At 42.8% G+C, this 22,336-nt stretch overlaps 1 protein-coding gene across 1 annotated transcript in view; it reads left to right on the top strand.

Annotated features, from left to right (window-relative positions):
• CELSR1 (cadherin EGF LAG seven-pass G-type receptor 1) overlaps positions 1 to 22,336 on the top strand; it is a gene marked incomplete at both ends in the record, with an annotated part of 172,064 nt that overhangs the window by 131,591 nt on the left and 18,137 nt on the right. The window contains 15 exons of the mRNA XM_082011073.1: positions 66 to 251; positions 586 to 699; positions 1,025 to 1,199; positions 1,934 to 2,075; positions 4,060 to 4,180; positions 5,457 to 5,640; positions 6,472 to 6,573; positions 8,333 to 8,427; positions 8,742 to 8,951; positions 12,338 to 12,521; positions 14,741 to 14,884; positions 16,072 to 16,273; positions 16,611 to 16,778; positions 19,188 to 19,314; positions 19,939 to 20,139. Of these exons, the coding sequence (XP_081867199.1) occupies positions 66 to 251; positions 586 to 699; positions 1,025 to 1,199; positions 1,934 to 2,075; positions 4,060 to 4,180; positions 5,457 to 5,640; positions 6,472 to 6,573; positions 8,333 to 8,427; positions 8,742 to 8,951; positions 12,338 to 12,521; positions 14,741 to 14,884; positions 16,072 to 16,273; positions 16,611 to 16,778; positions 19,188 to 19,314; positions 19,939 to 20,139 (2,355 nt within the window). The remainder of the gene's footprint in view (positions 1 to 65; positions 252 to 585; positions 700 to 1,024; positions 1,200 to 1,933; positions 2,076 to 4,059; positions 4,181 to 5,456; positions 5,641 to 6,471; positions 6,574 to 8,332; positions 8,428 to 8,741; positions 8,952 to 12,337; positions 12,522 to 14,740; positions 14,885 to 16,071; positions 16,274 to 16,610; positions 16,779 to 19,187; positions 19,315 to 19,938; positions 20,140 to 22,336) is intronic.

Here is a 22,336-nt window from a genome sequence, read left to right as displayed (position 1 = left end):
GCCCTCTGTCCCCTTTTGTATCAAAGACAAATATGTAGCAAAAAATAGACTTTTTTTTTCAACAGATACTGAACAACTATGTGCAGTTTGAAGTGTACAGTGGCCTAAGCCAGGTTGCTAGTTTGAAGATGAGCCAGTTGCGAGTCAGTGATGGGGAATGGCATCATTTATTAATAGAGCTGAAGAGTGCTAAAGATGGTAAAGACATCAAGTACCTCGCTGTCATGTCCTTGGACTACGGGATGTACCAGGTAAGACAGCATAATAACTTTGCCTCTAAGCACTACAGAAATGTTTTTAGGAGAAAATAGCGTAAAGGATTGCGGACAGATACTTATGCTGTGAGCCATGTTCTGCAGTGATTTGTGCCTAATGAAGTTATGTTAATTTATTAAGCCTAATGATGAGACTTCTTAATGAAGAAGTCTGTAAAAAGCCACATTCAGATGTCTAGCTCCTCACTGCTTTGATATTTTTTCTGTAATCTACTATCAGCTACTGCTTGACTCCATCACTGCAGAAAGTAGGCTGTCTGTGTCACAGAGGATGATAGTGCTTCTTATCAACTGTCCTTTTCCTCATTAGAGCACTGTACAAATTGGAAATCAACTACCTGGACTGAAAATGAAAAGCATCATTGTGGGAGGTGTCTCTGGAGACCAAGTCTCTGTTCAGCAGGGATTTTATGGCTGTATGCAGGTATGAAATGAAAAGTGCAGCAACAAACTTTGAACTTTTAAGGAAATACCCAGGTGAAAATGTGGGGTTTTCTTTTTCATGCATCCCTGAGCATTTCTGTTTTCTCCATCAAAATATCTGAGAATCAAAATATTAAAGTCCACCCACTTTCCCAGGTACAAATTTGGTCTCGCAGGGGAACAGCATTTGAAAAAAAAAATCTGCTTTTGGCTCATCAGGTGATGTTTGTTTAAAACATAGCCTCATGGATTAATGGAAGTAGTGAAACACATAGTACTGCATTCTGAATGAAGATTCTAATTTTAAAATAATTTTTTGTCACCAGGGAGTGAGAATGGGAGAGACATCAACAAATATAGCTACACTCAACATGAAACAGGCTATCAAGATCAATGTGAAGGAGGGTTGCGAAGTGGATAACCCCTGTGATTCCAACCCGTGTCCCCAGCACAGCTACTGCAGTGACGACTGGGACAGCTACTCCTGCGTCTGCGACCCAGGTAACCCAGTGACCATCCCAAGCACTCATCCAGGAGCTGGATCACATCTTCATGTGCTCATCAGAAGAGCAGCGGCAGCAGCACCAGCAGCATGCTTGCAAAATGCTCATCTTCTGATTCTTCCTTTTCCAATCAGTATTATCTTTCACAGTCTTCCTGTAGCACCCTTGAAACTGCAGTCATGGACTAAGGATCATTTGTTCTAGGAAACGTATCAACCAAACAGAATGACGGTCTCTGGTCCGAAGGGCTCTTTCTGTGCACCTCCCCTTTTCTTTTTGTCTGTTTTCTTTTTCTTTTTTTCCTTTTCCTTCCCAGCCTTTTCTGCTGTTGAATTTTAGTCTCACACCCAGCATCCTAATCGAGATACTTTGAATGTTTTCTCTGTTTTGGTGTATGTAGCCAGCATATGCTGTTAGCACGCAGCACAGTCACCTCCCATACACTCAGGGAGAGAATACAAAATTATTTGTAACACATGCCCTGAATATAAAACTGGGAACCAAAGGCACAAGGGTGCCTCAAGCATGTTAACAGACTGTTGAAAAGAACAGCCCACTACCTTTTTTGCTGAGAGGGAAAAGAGTACCTTCTTTCTGACAGTATCTCAGGGGGAATCTACTGATTATTGAAGATGTGTTATTAGTGTATAACCTTAAAATAGATGGTCTTTTGGAGACATGCAAATCATAAATTACAATGGTTGCTGTAATTTTATGACCTTGTCTCCCCAGGGTACTTTGGAAGAGACTGTGTTGATGTATGTAACTTGAACCCATGTGAACATGTCTCCACGTGCGTGCACAAACCTAGCTCATCCCATGGCTACACCTGTGAATGTGGACAAAGCTACTATGGACAGTACTGCGAGAGCAAGTAAGAGAATTGGTTTTGTTCTTGGTTTCTTGATCATTCCAGGTAGCTCTTCTCCTAAGGCAGAAGTCCTCCCGCTTCCTTTTCTGCTTCGGTTAGCTTTTCTGTTACAATTCAGGTGTTCACAGTGGATGGTATTTGCAGGCTCCTTGCCCTTTGGCACTCCTGAGCTCTCTTCCCAGAGACCAGGCAAACTTCCATATACTCAGGAGCCACTTTCCTTCAGCAGCAGCTCCAGGACTCAGCCAACTGTGCTGTGTTACACAGCACTGCATCTGACCTGTACCTGCTGGTGGGCTTGGCCTGAGTTTGCTGTGTGTCTCTCCTTCAGGTCCCCCAACACAGACACAGAGTGATGTACCCAGTTAGGTAGCCTGTGGCCAGATGAAATGGCTTTGTAGTTTGGGTCCAGTCCCTGGTCTGGCAAAAAGCCATCTCTTCTGGACAGTCTGGGAGACCTATGTCCTGTTGCTGTGTGGGAGAAACGTGCCACTTCCCTCGTTGCCAGCTTCCTCGTCTCAGATGAGCATTCAGCAACAGCCCTTATCCCAGAGACGGCACTTTGATTTGCTGTAATATGGGCCATTCACGATGTGCAAATCAAGCGCATTTGTGTGCCCATTTAGGAACAGCTCATGTGCTGTTTCCTTCCCTTTGAAAACTGCAAGCTTCTTCCTCTGCCTTTTTTTATGTGGGTTTGCAAATGTTGGCCATGCTGTGTCCAGATTCATCTTTCATTTCTCTGGATTAGCGACGCAGAGATGTTGTCCCTTATCGTTATCTGCTGACATCATGTCAAGTGTAGCATTGTGGGTTTTCGTATTATAAAGCATAGAAGTACAAACCTGGCAATTAACGTAAACAAAATTCGGCATGGTCTTTGAAACAGATGGAAAACAGCTTTTCTTTCCCAAAATGAGCAGCAGGGAGGGGATTCCTTGTGTATTATGCTGATCACAGACTCAGCAGTGTCATCCTTCAGCCTATTGCTTGACAAAGACTTCCAGCTAGCAGGGACCCTTGTCGCTGCCCCGGCGCCTTCCCAGAGCTCTCCTTGCCAGCACTAGTATTGGGGCATCTGTGGGACAAACCTGCTCAGAAGCTCACCCAGAAGAAACAGAACCAGCAAAATGAGGGTTATCCTTCAGCAGGGGTGGCCTTTGGGTTGCTGCACAGCCTCCGACGAGCTGGGCTGCTCCACTCATAGTCTGAATCACAGTATTTGATTCAGTCTGGATCAAAGCTGCCACTCTTCCCTCTTCCATGTGTCCTCCTCCTCCCCTGTGGAAGACCAGGGCTTTTCAGACCCTGTGGTGAGCTGGCTGAGGAAGGTTGGCTGAAAATAGTGACTTTTCTTTATAGGGTGAGCTTGCAGCCAGCTTTGCACCTGAGCTGGTGTCCCTGCAGGTTGGACAAGCACTGCTGCCCACAGCCGGGGTGGGACAGGAACCTGTGGGAAAGGGGGGTGGGATATAAAGTGCTGGGGAGCTGTACCCCAGGGCTGTTTCTGGCGGTAGGTAAACCAGGGCACGGGCTCAGCACTGCCTGCAGTTGCCCAAGCTGTTGAAGTGCTAGCACAGCCCGACACAGGCTGTTCAGCCTGCCCCAGCCAGCGCTTTCCCCAGCGGGGGACCAGGGCTGGTGAGACCAGGACCGTTTCACTAGGCAGTGTGGTCCCTATCGCCCTCTCCCAGAGGAAAGAGCACTTTATTTGCTCATACAGGTGTATACTTTTTATAAGAGGAGCTGGTCTTGAAAACATATAGAGAAGCATTCCCTCTAGGGTTTCATAGCACTGATATTCTTTATTTTCTTTTATCATGATGTATATATATTTATATATGTATTGATTGTTGGCTGCTGCAGTGAGATACATTACACTTTATAAGCTGATGGAGTTGAGTGCAGATTTGGCCCAAAGCTCTTTTTTCTGCCTTGTAAGAGGAAACTTAAAAGAACTTTCTTTCAATTTGATTTTTGTTTATAGGATCGACCTGCCTTGTCCCAGAGGCTGGTGGGGAAATCCCATCTGTGGCCCATGTAATTGTGAGACTAGTAAAGGGTTTGATTCTGATTGCAATAAGACCAATGGAGAATGCCACTGCAAGGTAAGCAAAAGAAACCACTCTTAAGTAAAAATTTCTTTAGTTTAAAAGGTAACTATACCACTCTTAACTACAACAAGTGAGTATCTGAGACAAAGTACACACAGTTGTGCTTTGTATCATATATATATATATATATATATATATGCGCAGTGTAGTTAATCTTTACCTAAAACATTTTGCTGGCACTGCCCTTCACAAAATTGTACTGTGCGGCTCTTATCTTATTTGCCTTTGGAAAGCAAAACTGAGAGGATAAAAGCCTGTCTCTGATCTCTCTGAAGTGCAGTCTGGTTTATCGGGGGGATCAGACCTGGACGCAGAGGAGTGCGGTGGTGGTGTGTGTATCACAAGTGAGTAATAGCCATGAAACAGCTCAGGCCAGCTGGGCAAAGCTCTCCCCTGTGCAACGGCCAGCAAAAGGCCTAGCAGCTGGAGAGAGGTAAATAATACAACAGGCTAGCTGCTTTCCTCAGGGACGGCTCTGTCGAGTTTAAGAGGAATTTGCCATGGACAGGCAGGGACGCACAGGGGATACGGGAGGGGAGGCGCCTCCCTCCTGAAGGCTTCACAAAGAACTTCTCACAATAGATTTTACAATAGGCTTAAATGAGATCAGAGGAGCTGGGCCTGTGCAGACCGGCGGCAGTGACTCTGGCCCCACACTCCTTTCCGAAATGCTAGCAGGACACATAGCAAGTGTTGCGTTAAATCGAGTCAGTGGGGTGCCAGCCCCATGCTCTTGTGTAATCGCCTAACGCCGCACATCAAAAGCATTTACAGATGCGGTTTGAATACGTGATTATTGGTCGCTCCTCCACCCTGTACGTGAAACACCAGTGGACGGTACAGGAAGTTTCCTTACTGGCTTGTTCATTCCCTACAAGAGTGGAATTGCAAAGCAGAGAAAACTGCATATCTTCCAAGAATTTGCATTCTATTTTTTGGGAGCATGGGCTCTGGCAGCAAGTTACGTGAGAAGTAACGTTTGCCCTCCGCCCCCACTGCAAACGGTGGTCCGAACCCCAGCTCTCTTCTGCAAGGGGCAGCCCAGCCACCCCCTCGGTGCTCAGCTCTGCCTCTCTGCGTTGCCTGGGCTAACACAGCACTCTTCCCATAGCTATTATGTTTTCTGTTAATAGTAATACCATTATGATCCTGTGCTTTTGCAAAATTAGCCCTTTTATGATGCACATGCTGCTAGAGCAGGATTTCAGAAACGCAAGCAATTTGGAATATAAATCAAATACCTCATGTCTTATCATTTTGGTTTTTCTAGGCGAATTACTACAGGCCCCAGAGCAGTGACACCTGCTACCCCTGCGACTGCTTCCCATCTGGCTCCCACACGCGCGCCTGCGACATGGAGACTGGACAGTGTCCTTGCAAACCTGGTGTCATAGGGCGGCAGTGCAACCGCTGCGACAACCCGTTTGCTGAAGTTACCCTGAAGGGCTGTGAAGGTATGTCCTGTCCAGCAAGCGCTGATGATCAGCTGGGGTTTAGTTGCAGGATCAGAGCCCTCAGCAAGGGGCAGATGGGGGTACACAGTGGTGGGCATGCAGCTGCATCCTGGGGCGCCTGTGAGCCTGGTGGGGTGGCTTCAGCAGGGGCAGTGGGAGCTGCAGAAGCCTAAACATGCACCCCTCCTCCTAAATCTGTGACAATATGACTCATGGGGGCTGGGGAAAAAGAAGAAAGCTCATATTTCTTTAATTTTCATCAAATGGAAATATAGCAAGCTTAGTGGGGGAGAGCAAAACGTTAATCCCAGTTTTGCTTGAAACCTGAGTTCATCAGCCAGTGTAGCATTGTATTGCTGCGCTGCCGCTGAGGAGGCGGGCGAGAGCCCTCGCGCCTTCTGCCCACAAAGGCTGTGCTGTGGGCCAAGTGCTCTCTGCCTTCCTTCCCTATCTCGCCCATCCTGCCTTTCCTCTCACCCACCCACCCTCCTCCTGTGATCAGCACCAAGCTGCTGCAGCAGCCATCTCACCACAGTGTGTGGGTGAAATGAAGAAGAAACATTTTCCCACAATAAAGGAGCAGGCAGAGATAGGCAGAGCCAAAATCCAGAGCCTCATAATCATCCTGAGCTCTCCTCTGCCTATACCTGTCTGCCTGCACTGCTGGATAAGGAGCAGCTGATGGATCACAGCTTGGAAGGCACTGCAGAGGGCAGGTATCCTGACAGGGCTTGGAAATTACAGGAAAGTCCTTTAGGCAGATTGAAATATCTCCTTCTTGTGATTTTTATCTTGTCAGAAAAATTGCATCATTTCTTTTTCTGCTTTCAGTAATTTATAATGGCTGTCCCAAAGCTTTTGAGGCTGGTATTTGGTGGCCACAGACCAAGTTTGGCCAGCCAGCTGCTGTGCCATGTCCTAAGGGATCAGTGGGTAAGTTCCCTCGGTAAAACATTAACTATTTTATCTGCATGCCTGTTTGAGGGGTAAAAAAAGAGCAAAAAAATGTGTACACAGGGAATGACATTAATTCATTGAGTCTAGAACACGGCATAACTCATGCATGTCACAAGCAGGAAAGTTTAGCTAGCTGGAATTCAAGAACTGTTAAAATACATTTGGAATAGTCACAAAAAATAAATACAAAAGTGCAGCAGATAAACACACATAAAGAACAGAAATTCTGTATCTGTATTTTCAAAAAAGCACAGTACAATCTTCTCTTGACTCTACTAAGAAGTTCTTACACATGCAACTTTTTGTTTCTAGCGACTTACACATGATCGTTAGCGATACAGCTCCTCTGGGCAAAGATAAAACGAGGAAAATAATTTACGTGATGATTGCTTTACTAGTGTTGCAGGCTAATAAAGCTAAGAATTACAACAGAACTTGCATTTTTCCACCCAGCATCTTTTCTTTCATCCATAAGTCAGATTGCTGAAAAATGCGTTTTATGAAGCACATGAGCTGTGTCATTTTGTACTGCAAGCAAACGACAATCTGCTTTTTCACGTGCATCCCTGAAAATGTTTAACTGGTGGAATACCAAAGCAGATTTTTGAAAACGGAGTTCACAATCTTTTCCAAAGTCTCTTCTGTGAGAAATGAAACCTCTGCCTCATTTCTGGGCCTGGTATCTCTCTGCTGCAAGCACTCCTTAGGCTCAATGAGTTATAAATGGTTATGTGACTTCCCCAAATATTACCAGGGGGAGATCACTGCCTCTAGGTGTACAGAAGATTTGTGGTCACGCAAGCTCCTGTTCTGAAAGTTTTAGGAGGTAGAATTAATTTTTTTTTTTTTAAATTGAGGAGTATTTACATTATTAAATGGTATAAGGTTGAATTAAAATAAGTTTTTGCACTAAATTTGTGCTTTTCTTGTGGTTGACCCCAGTGTCTTTTCTAGCAAATAGGCTAGCAGGCAAGGGTACTTAGAGGAATTGCATATTTTAAGTGAATTTTACAGAAAGTTCAAAAAAAGCTTTATAATGAATATTCAGACTAGGAATATGAGGCTTAATTGTATTCACCTGATCACAGATGAGAAATAATAGAATTAGATATCGTTCAATTAATTAGAATTCTTATTTAGATATTAGTAATTAAATGGCTTAGGCACTTCATTGTGAAGGATCAACAGCTAAGAATCACATTTTTAAATTATTTGACAAATAGTATAAAATAATAGGCTAAATTAAACCATAAGCTGCTCACAGACCCTTCACAAGTGTCAAAAGGCAATTATACCTATCGGCTGAAGTGCTTACTGTGTGCTGCGTGCGAAGGTGTTAACATGTTTTGACATGAAGACAACATTTATCTGGGAAGTCTTCCTATATAGGCTATTACACAGAAATCTGAGCAGGGACATGTTTTCATAAATATTTAGGAAGTGCATAGTCTTTCTCAAATTTGTTATAAATAAATTGCTGAATTCATTAGAGAGTGTTAGGGCAGCGAGGCTGAGAGCAGTTGGGCAGATCTGAAGCTTGCCTAACTTTTCTCTAAAGCCTGGGATAAAATGATTCATGAAGATTAGTAGTTTTTAACTTGTCTCGGACAGGAATGCCAGTCTGGAAAGTGAAATATGTGCATATCTCTAGAAAGTCTGGGAAATTTGAAATCTATGAAGATTTATCCAGCACAGTTCAGAACATTATTTACCATTAATGCTTTGTTCCCTTCAGGAAACGCGGTTCGCCATTGTAACATTGAAAAGGGCTGGCTGCCTCCTGAGCTTTTCAACTGCACCACCAGCACTTTTGTGGATCTAAAAACCATGGTAAGCTGTGTTTTGTTGGTTTTGCCTTTATTTTATAAACAATATCAGTTCAGACTGCAGTTTGATATCCCTGCACTCCATCTTTTGACTGAGTCCTTGAACCCTCTCGTTTCCTATCAGGACCTTTGTGCTTTTCTGGCTCTCAGTTACATTTTACGTTGATTGTCCTGTCCACCCTTTCTCAAGACAAACAGCATTATGATCAAACAACTCCTTTGTGTCAAAATCCCTAACTTATGATTGTTTTTGTAACTAGAATGAAAAAAGGAAAGATACATTATTGGGTTTTTTCTTCCTTCTTGTCTCTGATTCAGAATGAGAAGTTACACCACAATGAGACCAAGCTGGATGGAGACAAAACTATACGGATCGTGAGAGTGCTGCAGAATGCCACCAAATACACACATAGTTTGTATGGCAACGATGTGAGGACAGCTTACCAGATGATGATTCGGGTCCTCCAGTATGAGAGCCAGCAGCAAGGGTTTGACTTGGCAGCCACGAGGGACGTGGAATTCAATGAAGTAAGAGAGATCCTGTATACTGTGCTGAGCCTTTACAGTTCCCCATAAAAGTTTTATGGCAGTGGATAATTAAATTTGTCTTTGATCAAGGTGGAGCAAATATCATGTAATTGCTTAATATGCTTCAGAAATGAGTCAGTCTTCTCAATTTAGAATGGGAAGTTGGTTATGCATGTGTGTACACACACATAATAAGTGTCATAGTAACAACTAAAAGCAAAATTCCCCAAATGTAAAAATAATCAGGTTGATTTGTTATTCCTGGATGAAATAGCTTAGTGCACAGTATTCAATTTTGTTGGAAAATCTGCCCAATATGATCATTTTCATTTAAATGTGCATGAACTAACTCTCAGCCAGTTACTGACTCTGAAGGTTTCTTATAATTCAGTTTGGAAACACTTGAATTATGTTTATTAAAGAGTTGGTACATTGAAAGACACTCCATACCATAATGATATTTTAAGTGATGCAGGCATGTGCAAAAATGTGTTCCAGAGGCCCTCTGCTAGTCGGAGCATTCGTGAAAGACCCAGTTATTACCAAAGACCTGACCAGATGTAGAGAACAAGCTGTAGCACACTCCCTGTCTGGGGGAAACACATAGTTGTCGTGGAAAAATGTGAGATGTGAAGAAGTTGGGAGTTTTCTGTGCTCTGAAAACATGAAGGTTGGATGATCCATGTCAGGCTTGTAAGAGCTCTCCAACACACCCCATGTGTGCTGCAGGGTACTGCTGTCCATACTTGCCAATACTATTTCCAAGATCCTGACCATGGCACAGCACAGAGTCCAAGCTAAAACATCGTGCTGGACCTGGGCTAGCAGAGCCCAGAGCTCAGGCACCAGCATAGGGATTCTGGAACAACCCTCCATGGGCCAAGACTAGCTGCTGTGCTGGCCAGAGGTGGTCTGTCTCCCTTTGAAGGTGTGCTACACCCAGCTCACTGCTCACAGTACTCCAGGAGGACCAGCCAGGTCAGGCAGACTTTGGTGTGAACTTGGAGACCCTGTGCAAGGCCAAGCTGCACTGGGAGAGGACATTCTGGGGCCAGTCTTGTTCAATATCTTTATAGATGATCAAGATGAGGGAATCGAGTGCTCCTTCAGTAAGTTTGCAGATGACACCAAGTTGGGTGGGAGTGTTGATCTGCTGGAGGGTAGGAGGGCTCTGCAGAGGGATCTGGACAGGCTGGATCGATGGGCAGAGGTCAACTGTATGAGATTTAATAAGGCCAAGTGCAAGGTCCTGCACTTCGGCCACAACAACCCCATGGAACACTACAGGCTTGGGGAGGAGTGGCTGGAGAGGTGCCTGGCGGAAAGGTTGACAGCCGGCTGAACATGAGCCAGCAGTGTGCCCAGGTGGCCAAGGCGGCCTACAGCGTCCTGGCCTGTATCAGCAATAGTGTGGCCAGCAGGAGTAGGGAAGTGATTGTGCCCCTGTACTCGGCACTGATGAGGCCGCAGCTTGAATTCTGTGTTCAGTGTTGGGCCCCTCACTACAAGAAGGATGTTGAGGTGCTGGAGTGTGTCCAAAGAAGGGCAACGAAGCTGGTGAGGGGTCTGGAGCACAAGTCTTATGAGGAGCGGCTGAGGGAACTGGGGTTGTTTATTCTGGAGAAGAGGAGGCTGAGGGGAGACCTTATTGCTCTCTACAACTACCTGAAAGGGGGTTGTGGCGACGAGGGTGTTGGTCTCTTCTCCCAAGTAACTAGTGATAGGACAAGAGGGAATGGCCTCAAGTTGCGCCAGGGGAGGTTTAGGTTGGATATTAGGAAAAATTTCTTCACTGGGAGGGTGGTCAGGCATTGGAACAGGCTGCTCAGGGAGGTGGTGGAGTCGCGATCTCTGGAAGTGTTCATAAAACATGTGGATGTGGCACTTCAGGATATGGTTTAGGGAACATGGTGGTGCTGGATTAATGGTTGGACTTGATGATCTTGAAGGTCCTTTCCAACCTAGTGATTCTGTGATTCTGTGATCCCCAGGGAGGTGGGAGCAGGAGGAAATGTGACTGAGAAAATTCCTCAGTGTCTTGAGCTGTACAGTCAACAGAGAGTGGAGAACTTCTGAAACATTTAACATTTTAGATGCACCAGATTTTGAAAGATTCAGTTTTTCCTTTCCTGAGGAAACGCTGTGCTGACAAACTTGTACCTGCAGGCTGTGGAGTGAATGAATTTCCCCATTCACATCTTGAGAAGGAACTTTGTTTTTAGCATGTTTTGTTAAGTAAAAATAAGAATAGTAAGCAAAACAAATTTGGAAACCTCTGCTTTAATTTATTATTCTCAGCACTTGGCACTGAAACTCATACAGTTGATGTTTTCAAGAACTCCCTAAATATTTTTAGGACAGGTCAGGAATTTGAAAACTAATCAGTAAAGCTCATGAGAAGAAGGAGGTAACATTAACATCCTAGGCTGAGGCAGCACAAGGGGAGAAGGATTTTTTTTTTTTTAATAGTCTCAGGTAGAAGCCTGAAAAATAGATAATAAAAAAACATAAATAACGTTCACAAACACCAAAGAGGCCTGGTACCAAGTACAGTATGTGTCTCCTGTGTTCCTGAGGAACCATGTAGTGCTTCTCACCCTAGATGGTGGTAGCCACACTGGCAGCCCTCTCTTTTCTCAGATACAAGCCTGCAACCTCAGACAATGCTTAGAGAGTATAGCATCTTCCCTGTCTGCTTCTAAATGAAGGGTTACATGTATCCAAATATTTGCCTTGGCTATCTTAGAGCTTGAGGTGATTAATTCCTACCATCTTTTATGCAAATTTTACTTTAGTTAGGAATTAGGTTTTGACACAACAATGTAGTTCATATGTACACCAAGGTTAAAAACTTCTTGAGACACTTCCCATCTTGTCATTCTTCACCATGTAAATTGTCCTAGTTACCCAGGAATCAACAAAGGAAAAAAAAAAAAAAAGACAGAGAAAGCAATATTGCTATCTAGGGCTTTCTTTTGCCTTTTAACATATCTCATTATTTTGATTGTTCTGGGGGAGTTCTTCAGTGTACATACCAAGCACTCTGCTTTTCTTGTCTCTCATCTCCAAGACAAAGGAGGTTTTTCTTCTGCATTTTCTTGCTACGTTTCCTGTCTTAAAGGGGAAGGAAAGTAGGCAGTTCTATTACAGCATCCAATTTTGGCTTACTTTGCTCATAAAGAGTTTGGACAGATTTGCTTTATGTAACAAAAACCTCAGGGTGAGTAACTGGTGTGCATATTTTCATATGGCTACAGTAGAACATGTCTGCATTAAAATATTTCATTATACACTCACCTGAGACAGTAGTGCCAATCATTTTCAATATTCCTCACTTGAAACCCAATTATTTGCCTCGTAATTTAGGTTTGTACTTTGTTTCTCAGAATATTATCAAAGTGGGTAGTGCTCTACTGGACCCCAGCAACAAGGAGCACTGGGAACAAATTCAGCGAACGGAGGGTGGCACCGCTCACCTGTTGAGGCACTATGAGGAATATTTCAACAACGTGGCCCAGAACATGAAGAAAACCTACATGAGACCTTTTGTCATTGTTGCCCCTAACATGAGTGAGTATCTGTGTTGAAAACTGACATTTTATATTAGAGCTTTAAAACTGTGCTGGATAAAGGTGCTAGCTATTGCTTTTAATAGTACCCACTGAGAAACAAAATGTTTGGATTTTCTAAGATAATCAGTGCATTCATTTCAAGTCAATTGAGCCTTGATCTGTATCTCTAAATGGTCATGGGGGCCTCCTGGGAGATGTCTGATTTGTTTTCCCTCTGGGCCATGCCACTGCTCCATGTGGCATTTTGTTGCAGCCACAGTAGTGTACAGATGGTAGGAAGGACAAAATTTGTAAGTAAAGTTAATGCTTTTTGAGACCACCTAGTATAGCTGAACATTTGAAATTATTTGAAAGAAGCATGCCGTCACTGCTTGAAAAACTACTGCAGTATAAAAAAAACCCTACTGTTGATCATATACCTCTGATTTTCACATGCCTTCCTAGCCTGGAACCTCTCCAGAAAATCATCTTCTGTAGAAATTCCTTTGCTGAAAGATATTTTCTCAGTATCATCTATCCAAGCCTTCAAACATTCTCCCGGCCTTGCAAAACACATCATCAGAGCAAAGTGGGCTCCAAAATGTCCAGAATGGGTCTAAACTGAGAAGGAAACATCAGCCATACCCAGACACTTTCCCCACCTATCGCAGTAAATGCTGCCTCTGACAAGCAAATAGCAGTTCCTGTGCTTGCAGGACTGTCATGTACTTCACAGATGTCACCACAGTACACATGCAAGTGAAGAAGGGCAACCACAAGCCTGGTGGGCCTCTTTCCCCATTTTCTCCCCTGCCCTCTCTATTTCATTTTCTCCCCAGGTACCAACACCCTGAGGTGATGGGGCATTGGTGATAGTCCTGCTCTGAGTGGGAGGTGGGACTGGGCTGGACGACCATCAGCCTGAACTTGTATTTAGCTTTTCAAGCTGCTGCTTTTATTTCAGACCTGAAGAAGGACTTATGTGCCCAAAAGCTTGTCTTATTTTCCCAACTACACCCGCTGGTATAAGCAGTGAATTTACCTTTGCCTACAGACCTTGTCCTGAGAGTGCTTCATGTCCACAGTCACAGGGACATAAAAAGCAAAGGCTGAGACAGTCAAGCTACAAAGTTATAAAGTCCTGCATCAGCTCCAGAGGGGAAGGATTATTGTTGAACTAAGCTAAACTGAAATACTTTGATTTCTGTTTAATAAACCAAAACTGAAGTATTTCCTTTTGATTCAGGACTATCAGAATCAAAATATCTTTATCTTCACACTCAGAAAAGAGTGCACTCAGCATTTTAACCAAACTGAACTGAAAACAAAAAACAGAATTTCTTGCAGGTTGTAAATTGTGATTTTTTTCAGTCAGCTCTTCCTGAGTAAAAAGGTGTGAATTTGGGAGGGATGAGGCAACTCTGGCCTGAAAGGGGCCTGTTTTCTTTTGAACAGTTTTTCCAGGTGAACATGGTGTTAATGGAGTTTCCTAATGGCTCATCTGGGAGTTATTTAGAGACTAGGAAGGCAATAGGAATTTGCAGATCTTAACTTTGATATTTCTTCATCTAGAAACTTGCAGTGGATCACAGCTTTCAGTGTAGGGTTACCCACAGGACTTCCAGCTTCTCACTTTTATTAGAACATCTAAGTTGGCACTCAATGGCTTCTCTTAAATGGGAAAGTTCAAGCCAACTCAGCTGCTTTTAAATATTTTGGCAGTTAGACAGCAAGCAGAGCTGATGAGGTGAGCCAGAGAGGAACTGCTAGGAACAGAGAGGAAGGAGAACTGGAGGACTAAGGAGTAGTCCCAGGTAAAATCCAGGTTATTTTCTTTGCTTAGCTGCCTTTGCAAATTAACAGATCTAGAGGTATATTTCTGAAGCAGTAGATTTATTTTTCTTTACAAGAAGCAAGTCTGGAATTGGAACATGCCACTTCCGTATTCCCAATGTTTGCAGTAGTGTTTTCCTAGTATGAGATACTGTCTTGTGGATTCCTTTGCACTGCAAAATAAATTTATAATATGATAAATGTAACATAACGCTGACATGTAAGCTTTTAGTTGTCATTTAAGGTATTAATTGAGAGAAATTAAATTTGCCTTTATATTTTGGGGTTTAAATTTCATCTCAACATTATGCAGATATTATAACCTTTCCGTCTTGTTTCATTTTGTTGCAATATCATATTTGAAAGCATTGAAGTTAATTTTATGGGCAACTTTTTTTCCCCCAGTTATTGCTGTTGACATCTTTGACAAGTCTAATTTCACGGGAGCTAGAATACCGCGATTTCATGAGATTAAAGAAGATTATCCAAAAGATCTGGAGTCATCTGTTGTCTTCCCTGATACCTTGTTCAGACCTTCAGACAGGAAAGGTAAAACCCTTCTGCTGCTGTTCGGACTAGCTCCCAAGGAGCATGATTGATCCTCGCGAAGCAGAGTGGTACTAGGGTGAGAGCGGGGCGACTGTCTACACAAGCGAACATTATTTAGGGATGAAGCAGCTGTGCATACTTCTGAGGCATTTTGCCTGCCGGCAGTGATGAGAGCATGGGGGGCTGTATAACTGGCTGTACCTGTCTGTCAGGTCTCGCTCGCAGCCCCTCGAACAGCCCTGTCAAAGCGGGAGAAATGCTCTGCCTCCGTTCCCACCGGGATGGGATGGGACAGCTGCCCGGAGCCTGCAGCCCCACAGCCACCTTCCCCCAGTCCCTGCAGGGATGGAGGGAGGCGGTGGGAGAGATAGACAGTCCAAATCTGGGAGCAGAGACGTGTTTTCAGAACTAGGCAAAGCTGCGCAGGGAGATGGGTGATGAGGGAGAATACATGGGGAAGTACTTGCTTCCTGGTGTCTCTGAGGTACGCCAGGATTGCGGAGAGGAACCACAAGTTACCTTGGGCAAGGAAGAGAGAGAAGGGAACTCAAAGTGCAGTGATTATACATACATCATGGCTGAATATTCTCTGAATGGGGACAGAGTAACACTTGTGAAAATAACACGTAATAATTAATAAGCTAGTACAACTTTATGACTGCTTTCCTCAGAAACAGGGCACCTGCTTGTATGACTTGTATCTTTTCTTTAAGAAAAAAGGGAATGCAAATTTTAAGAGATACTGCCAAAACTGAAAGCTCATTATATGACAGCATTAGCAGGGAGAAATCCCGTGTGACCAGTTGGTGTATTTATAACACTAGTTTTGCCATATATAAAGGTACACGCAATTTAATAGCATGCATATTGTTTTAATGTTCTCTTTCTAAATAATGCAGAGTATTTATATATACTTATGGATCTTCTAGCTTAGAAATGGCTTATTTTCTAGCTAGACTAAATGGTTATTCATGGTTCAGTGGTTATTTGATTATCGGCTATATAACTATGAAATGTGCTAAAATTTTATTAAAAATATCAACTATAACATTAGGAGCATGCTCAGTGTGGTAAGCCTAGAGTTATAACAACAGTAACATCTCCATCTTTGCAAAGCAAAATTACTTGTTTAAATGGTAGCTCCAAAGCTATGTGGAAAGAATATAATATTTGTGTTAATTCCATAGCAGTGCCTACAATGAAGCCTTCAAATCAAAAATTACCCTCTAAGGTGAACAGTGATGCACTAAGCCCTGAGAGTGCTTTTGCAAAGAGAAAGAAACGACACCCAGATGATTCAACACATCATACTGTTGCCATGGTCATAATATACCGATCCCTGGGACACCTCCTGCCTGAAAACTATGATCCTGACCGAAGAAGCTTGAGGTGAACTTCAGACCTGTTTGTGAATTGTGCAGACCCCTTCTTCCACTTGCTTGGAGTGTGTGGGGGAGGCAGAGTTGCTTTTATAGTGACCAAATGTCATCTGTGCTGCAGTTGTCACCTCAGTACTGTCTCTTGTCCTCCTTTGGTACACTGTGGGAGAATAACCACGTCAGTAGTGCCAGCAGCTTTTTGAAACACAGCTGTGTGGAAGGCTGATGGTGCGTCTACTTTGCTTTCTGAGTGGAAGCAACTGAAATTCTTCTATTTGCGGAACCTACCAAATCAGTGCTCTTCCTTTTAATATTTAGGTCACTGTGCAATTTTTCTCCTTCTGCAGGTTGCCAAATCGTCCTATTATTAACACACCCGTAGTGAGCACAGCCATTCACAGTGATGGGGAGCTTCCTCCCAACCTGGTGGAAAAGCCCATCATAGTGGAGTACGCCATGCTGGAAACAGAGGAGAGAACGAAGCCTGTCTGTGTCTTCTGGAATCACTCCATCATGTATGTATCCTGCTTGCTTTAGGGCTGTGCCTTGCAGCTGTCTCAGTAGCAGAGTTCTGCCTAGAAAGATAGTTCTGGAGGAAAACCCTTTTTGCTCATTTTATTCAACTGGCAACTGATTCCTGGTGGAATAGAGCCATGTAGTCACTTCCCACCAACCTGAGAAAAATTAAAATAATAATCATAACTCCTCAAACAAAGGATTAGCTATGTGGTTTCTAACAAACACAGTGCCATCATGTCTTTCTGCAGGGTTCGTTTTCACACATCGATAGTAAATCTCAGTTTCCTTGTATTTGCTCATGCTTTTGGCTCACAGATGTATATCTGGATAGACATAGTCCGACTCCAGCACCTGAATTCATGGCTCGTCTGAGGTCCCTAAGTCAGAACTCTCATTGCCCCATGCCCTCTTTTTAGGAGGGTGTCTCCAGGAGATGATTCAGTTCTTACATGGGCTGCATCTTCTCCTGTTGCGCTCCAGTGACTATGGACAGAGTACATGGCAAGAAGGCACCCATCCTTGATGCCTCAGACAGGAACAGTGCAAAAAATTACAAACCCAAATCTTCATCTCGGTAAAAAGGAAGACTGAGGTTTTACAGATTAAATTGTATGAGTACACATTATAAATTTCTGAATTAAAAGTCAACCCAAAGATAGTTGCACTGGTAAGAAGCAATTTACATTTCCTTCCATCAACTATTTTGGATTTGCTTTCATTTGTTTTAGTGAAAAATTGGAGGGAGAGAAAATACCGTCTCTGAGACCTTAAATGTCTTCCAGTTGTTAGGAAGCAATCCTAATACCATAAGCAGAGAGTACTTGACTCTCTAAGAGGGAAGTGTGAGTAAAAAGATGAAATATTCTGGAAATAGCTCAGTTAGGTCTTTTCTATTCAGGAAAAGATACTTTTCTTGAAAATGTGAAGAATGTTAAGAACCATATGTGCTTATAAGTGTTTTGTCCAGTTTATGGCATTGTGGAAAGAGCATAGTCCTGTTGGAGATATTTCAAGAGTGTGGATGAAACAAAAGAAAATATGTTGAGAGGTAACAACATGTTTTGCATGTTATGATTTCACAATATTGCAACAATTACATATATAATGCAATTTTCAACCATAAAACCAGGTGTATAATGAGAGGGCGATACTGTCTGCCCAAGGTAAGAGGAGTAGCTGTTACTCATTTCCTAATGATCCAAAAACTCTAGTAAACCTATGGAAAAATCCATTAAAAGGCAATATCCTGTGCTGGAAATAAAAGAGAAAATTAACTTAGGAAATGTTTACCTCCTAGTCAAAAGCTTCAGGAGATTATATCATTGAAAGGTTTGAAGACACAACAGAAATCTGTTATGTTAGCAATAATAAACTACTCTGCCTGCCTGCCTGTAAAGTAGTGTAATTGCTGCTATGTACAGATGATTCTGACTATGAGGGAATGGGAAGTCCTTTTTCATAAATTTTTAAACATTGTATGGGCTTGAATAACTCATTAACTCTAAAGTGATTCATCTATTAGCGATTTGCTGGCAACTTCAGCGGCATTGTTGTCTGTGTTACATCTTCCTACAGCCACAGTTAAAAAGCAGCTCTTAAACTGCATGTAACAAAAAAGTTCTTTAAAAAGTGAGTACTTTTTGAGAGAAAGTTCTATTAGAACTGTTCAACAGATATTTTATCAATGAATGAAAAAAATCTCCTGTAATATCTAATTAAAAATTCTTTCAGTAACAACAAGAGTATTTTTATTGCTCATTGACTTCAGAATAGAATAATTAATATTGATGCAAGATAATTTCTGAAGTCACTGGAGTTAACCAAGGCTGAACAAGGAACAATTTTTAAGGGAGCAGTTTCTCCCCAATGTTAATAAAAGAGACCTCCTGATGGAAAGTATTATTTACTGGTTTTAACCTTTTCCTGTCTACTTCTTAGAGAAAAACTATGATAAAATCACAACACTGCTGAAACACATTTCACGTAAGAGTTTTACAAGCAGTGTCTAAATCTGGAGAAGTAGAGATGACTCAAAAACTTGTGTATCTCTGTGATTTTTGTATTTTTTTACTTTTGTAACAGCCAGTCTGCTCTGTGCAATCACTTCCCCATATTGCTTGTGTGGTTACTGACCCAAAAGCAAAGATTTTTTTTTTTTTTTTTAAACTCAAACAGCTTGTTATAAAACCACAAAATTTGACCAGCAAAGCCAGGTGTCATATCAGAAACTACTTCAACTGAAGGTTTTTTAAGTTGATGATACTCTTTTAGGCAGGTGACAGCTATAAATATTTCTGTCTTGGTACTTACAGTCCTCTTTGGTTATGGAGCAAGAGCTGCAATAGCAGCAAGAGGCAAGGGGAGATCAGAGGACAGCTCTCAGAAATGCCTTTTTTTTCCCACAGGATTGGTGGGACAGGTGCCTGGTCCTCCAGAGGATGTGAGCTGTTTTCCAGAAACCAGAGCCATATCGCTTGTCAGTGCAACCATATAACCAGCTTTGCTGTCCTGATGGACATTTCAAAACGGGAGGTGGGTGATGCCAGACTCATGATTTTCAAGGGCTTTAGTTTTCAAGAGCTTTGATTCAGAGCTTGAGCTTGAGCTTTGAACATGACTCAGAGTTGTCAGCGGATCAATCCCATGTTGTAACGTGTCAGGAGCACGTTGCCCCATGCCTGACAGCACCCACTGTTGGGTCTGCTGAAAGGAGCTTCTTACCTGGTCGGTCACGGTGTAGCCGGCAATGCAGAACTGCGCCAGCCTGCACTGCAGAGAGCCGTGCAGAGAAGGGAGTGAGACAGGGATTACAGATACACGGTAGTTGTGGCATCACCTGACATTAGGTCCATCTAGAATTACAATAGCAGGGACAATGACATAAACACCATAGGTTTTTCAGCATCTTGGGATAGCCTCAACGGGGGCAGTCCAGCATCAAATTCACTGGGGTTCTTGCTTAACTGTTGTCTTTGAGTACTGCCCATGCACACTCAACATGTTGAGTGACTTAAGAGGTGGTATGCTGTTGGTCCTAAAGCAAATCTGTACATTGGCTCGGTAGTAATGAAAACATGGACATTCCGAGTAGTAGATTTGATTGGAGGAAAAGGAATGAAAAACTCCCAGAGGTCCTGTCAATCTGTCTTTCTACAGAATGGGGAGGTGCTTCCTCTGAAGATTGTCACTTACACAACCGTATCCATCTCGCTGGTGGCTTTACTGATCACCTTCATACTGCTGGTCCTGATCCGCACGCTACGTTCCAACTTGCACAGTATCCACAAAAACCTGGTGGCTGCCCTTTTCTTCTCTGAGCTCGTCTTTCTTATTGGAATCAACCAGACTGAAAACCCGGTAAGAGTTACTCTGTGCTTATTGCTAGAGTTGGTGTCAAGCTTTAAATCAGGGGTTTGTACTGTGACTTTTACCTGCTCCCGTCTGTTCACTTTAACTTCTTTTTTACTTCTGCTTGGCCTCAACGGTCATTTGAAAAATAACAGACTTTGAATATATTATTTTGTTTTACATGATTAATAGCAATGCAAGGCAGTAAGATTATATCTCACTTTCAGAGAACAAATGACAGCAGCCCTGTTGAAGGTTTATCCCAGGAACTGAACCCTGAATACTGATTTCTTCTTTTCTTTCCATCAGTACGTTTTCTGTCTTGTTTTGTGTGTTCAGTAGGAGGCTCTCCAGCTTCTCCTGCAGCAGGTACCTTGCAAGCCCAAACGGCTCCTGGTCTTGACTGGTAGGTTGTCAACTATGTGTTGCTGTGCAGGTGCTAATATGCATGTTGCACACCCACCATGGCCATTCTGGGGAAGCCACTTGCCAGGCATGGGACAGCTTGCTACATCCAAGAATCAGTAGGAAAGCTGTTACTTTTCTTTGTGCCTTCCAGCCATAGTGATTGTTGGCTTCAGCCCATCATATCTGTTGCCAAAGCTTAGTGCAGGCACCTCCAGCATTGTGCATGTCAGGAAGCACAAGCTATGAATGGAGATACATGCCACACATGAAGTGTGTATGTTTTGTACCCGGGACCTCATTACTCTCTTAACTATGTAGCATTATATGTAGTATTGCTGCTAATTCTTAGTAGCTTCTGTCCCAAAAGTCATGGTTACCATGCAGTCAGGTAGGAGACAAGCAGGCAAGGCTTCCAGCACTGCCAAGCTTCACAGTCACCTTTACCAGCCAGTAGACAGATGGGTGATGATATGCAATAAAAAGCATGTCCTTAACAGATATAAAGAATATTCAAAATGTTAGTGTAGGGATTATCAGAATACTCTGAAGAAAATTTATATTCTACAAATCCTTTACTGTACATGTTTCAATCTAAATTTTGAGAGGGAAGTACAATCTTGAGATGAAAAAAAAAAAAATTAACCACACTGATTCCACATTGTCCAAGCAGCAGAAATGTGAGAAAAAGCTTACATTCAATGGGTATCACCACCACTATGGTAATGACACCATTGTGCCTGACCATATAGCCTCACTTGCTGTATAACTTAAGCCTAAAGTGTCACACTCGATTCTGATACCCATTTGAGCTATAACATGCATTTTAGAAAGTATCTGACCTTGACTTAAAGATTTGGTGTGATGGCAGAGTCCCTTATCTCTGTTAGTGTAAGGTGTCATTGTGTCTCATCCCAGTTAAACATGCTGTCAGATTTTGTCTAATTTCAACTCCCAGTAACTGAGCGCTGTCAAGACCTTTTCCTAGTACATTTGAGAGACCTCAATGTCTTCAAATTGTCTTCTCAGGAAACTTCTATTCAATAGTATTTATTTTTGAAAACTAAATAATATTAAGCTGCTTAAATTCTTCAGTTTCTAAGATTCAGCTTATTCTGTTGTGGTTTTGGGGGGCTTTCTTCGCCCACTTTACCTTTTGGAAAATTGTGAATGCTAAACTGGATGAACCTTTCCAGCTGGTAGTGTCACTTCCAGTCCCATATTCTGATATTCCCCTGCACCAGGAACTCCAGTTATCTGCTGCTACGGTGAGGTCTTCTGCAGTGACCTGCCCTCTGGTGTATGGTCTCACATCATGTGTGAACCATATTGTTTTTATTTAATAATATATGAGTTTGCGTATTAAAATAACTTTGCCCAGATGAACTCACCTTGCCAATTGATCCACAGCACTCCATGTAACTTGACCTTTCCCATGCCTTCCTGAGCACATCACTCATTTTTCACTGCATTTCACTAGCAGGGAGTTTATACTCTTTCAGTTCTCCGACATGAATACTGAGGAGCAGGGGGCCAAGCCCACATGCCTGCAGGATGTTACCAAAAATTATTCTGTAAATGATGGCTCCTCGTTTCCAGATTCCTTTCATAGTATCACAAAGCACCAAGCAAAGGTTTATAAGAGTAGTAAAACAGTTCATTACAGCAATACCACAAATACTAATGGTTGTAACTGGTGACATTGTTCTCTTTTGCTCCTTCTCATTTTCATGCTTTGGGGCTCATGGTGTGATCATGTCCTGTACTGTTACCATCACTCCATGAAACACCCCAAACCTTC

This window comes from Phaethon aethereus (genome assembly GCF_964289735.1).
Source record: "Phaethon aethereus genome assembly, chromosome: 1".
Taxonomy (NCBI): Eukaryota; Metazoa; Chordata; class Aves; order Phaethontiformes; family Phaethontidae; genus Phaethon; species Phaethon aethereus.
The sequence above is the reverse complement of the archived record's forward strand: the minus strand, read 5'-3'. Positions and strand labels throughout refer to the sequence as shown.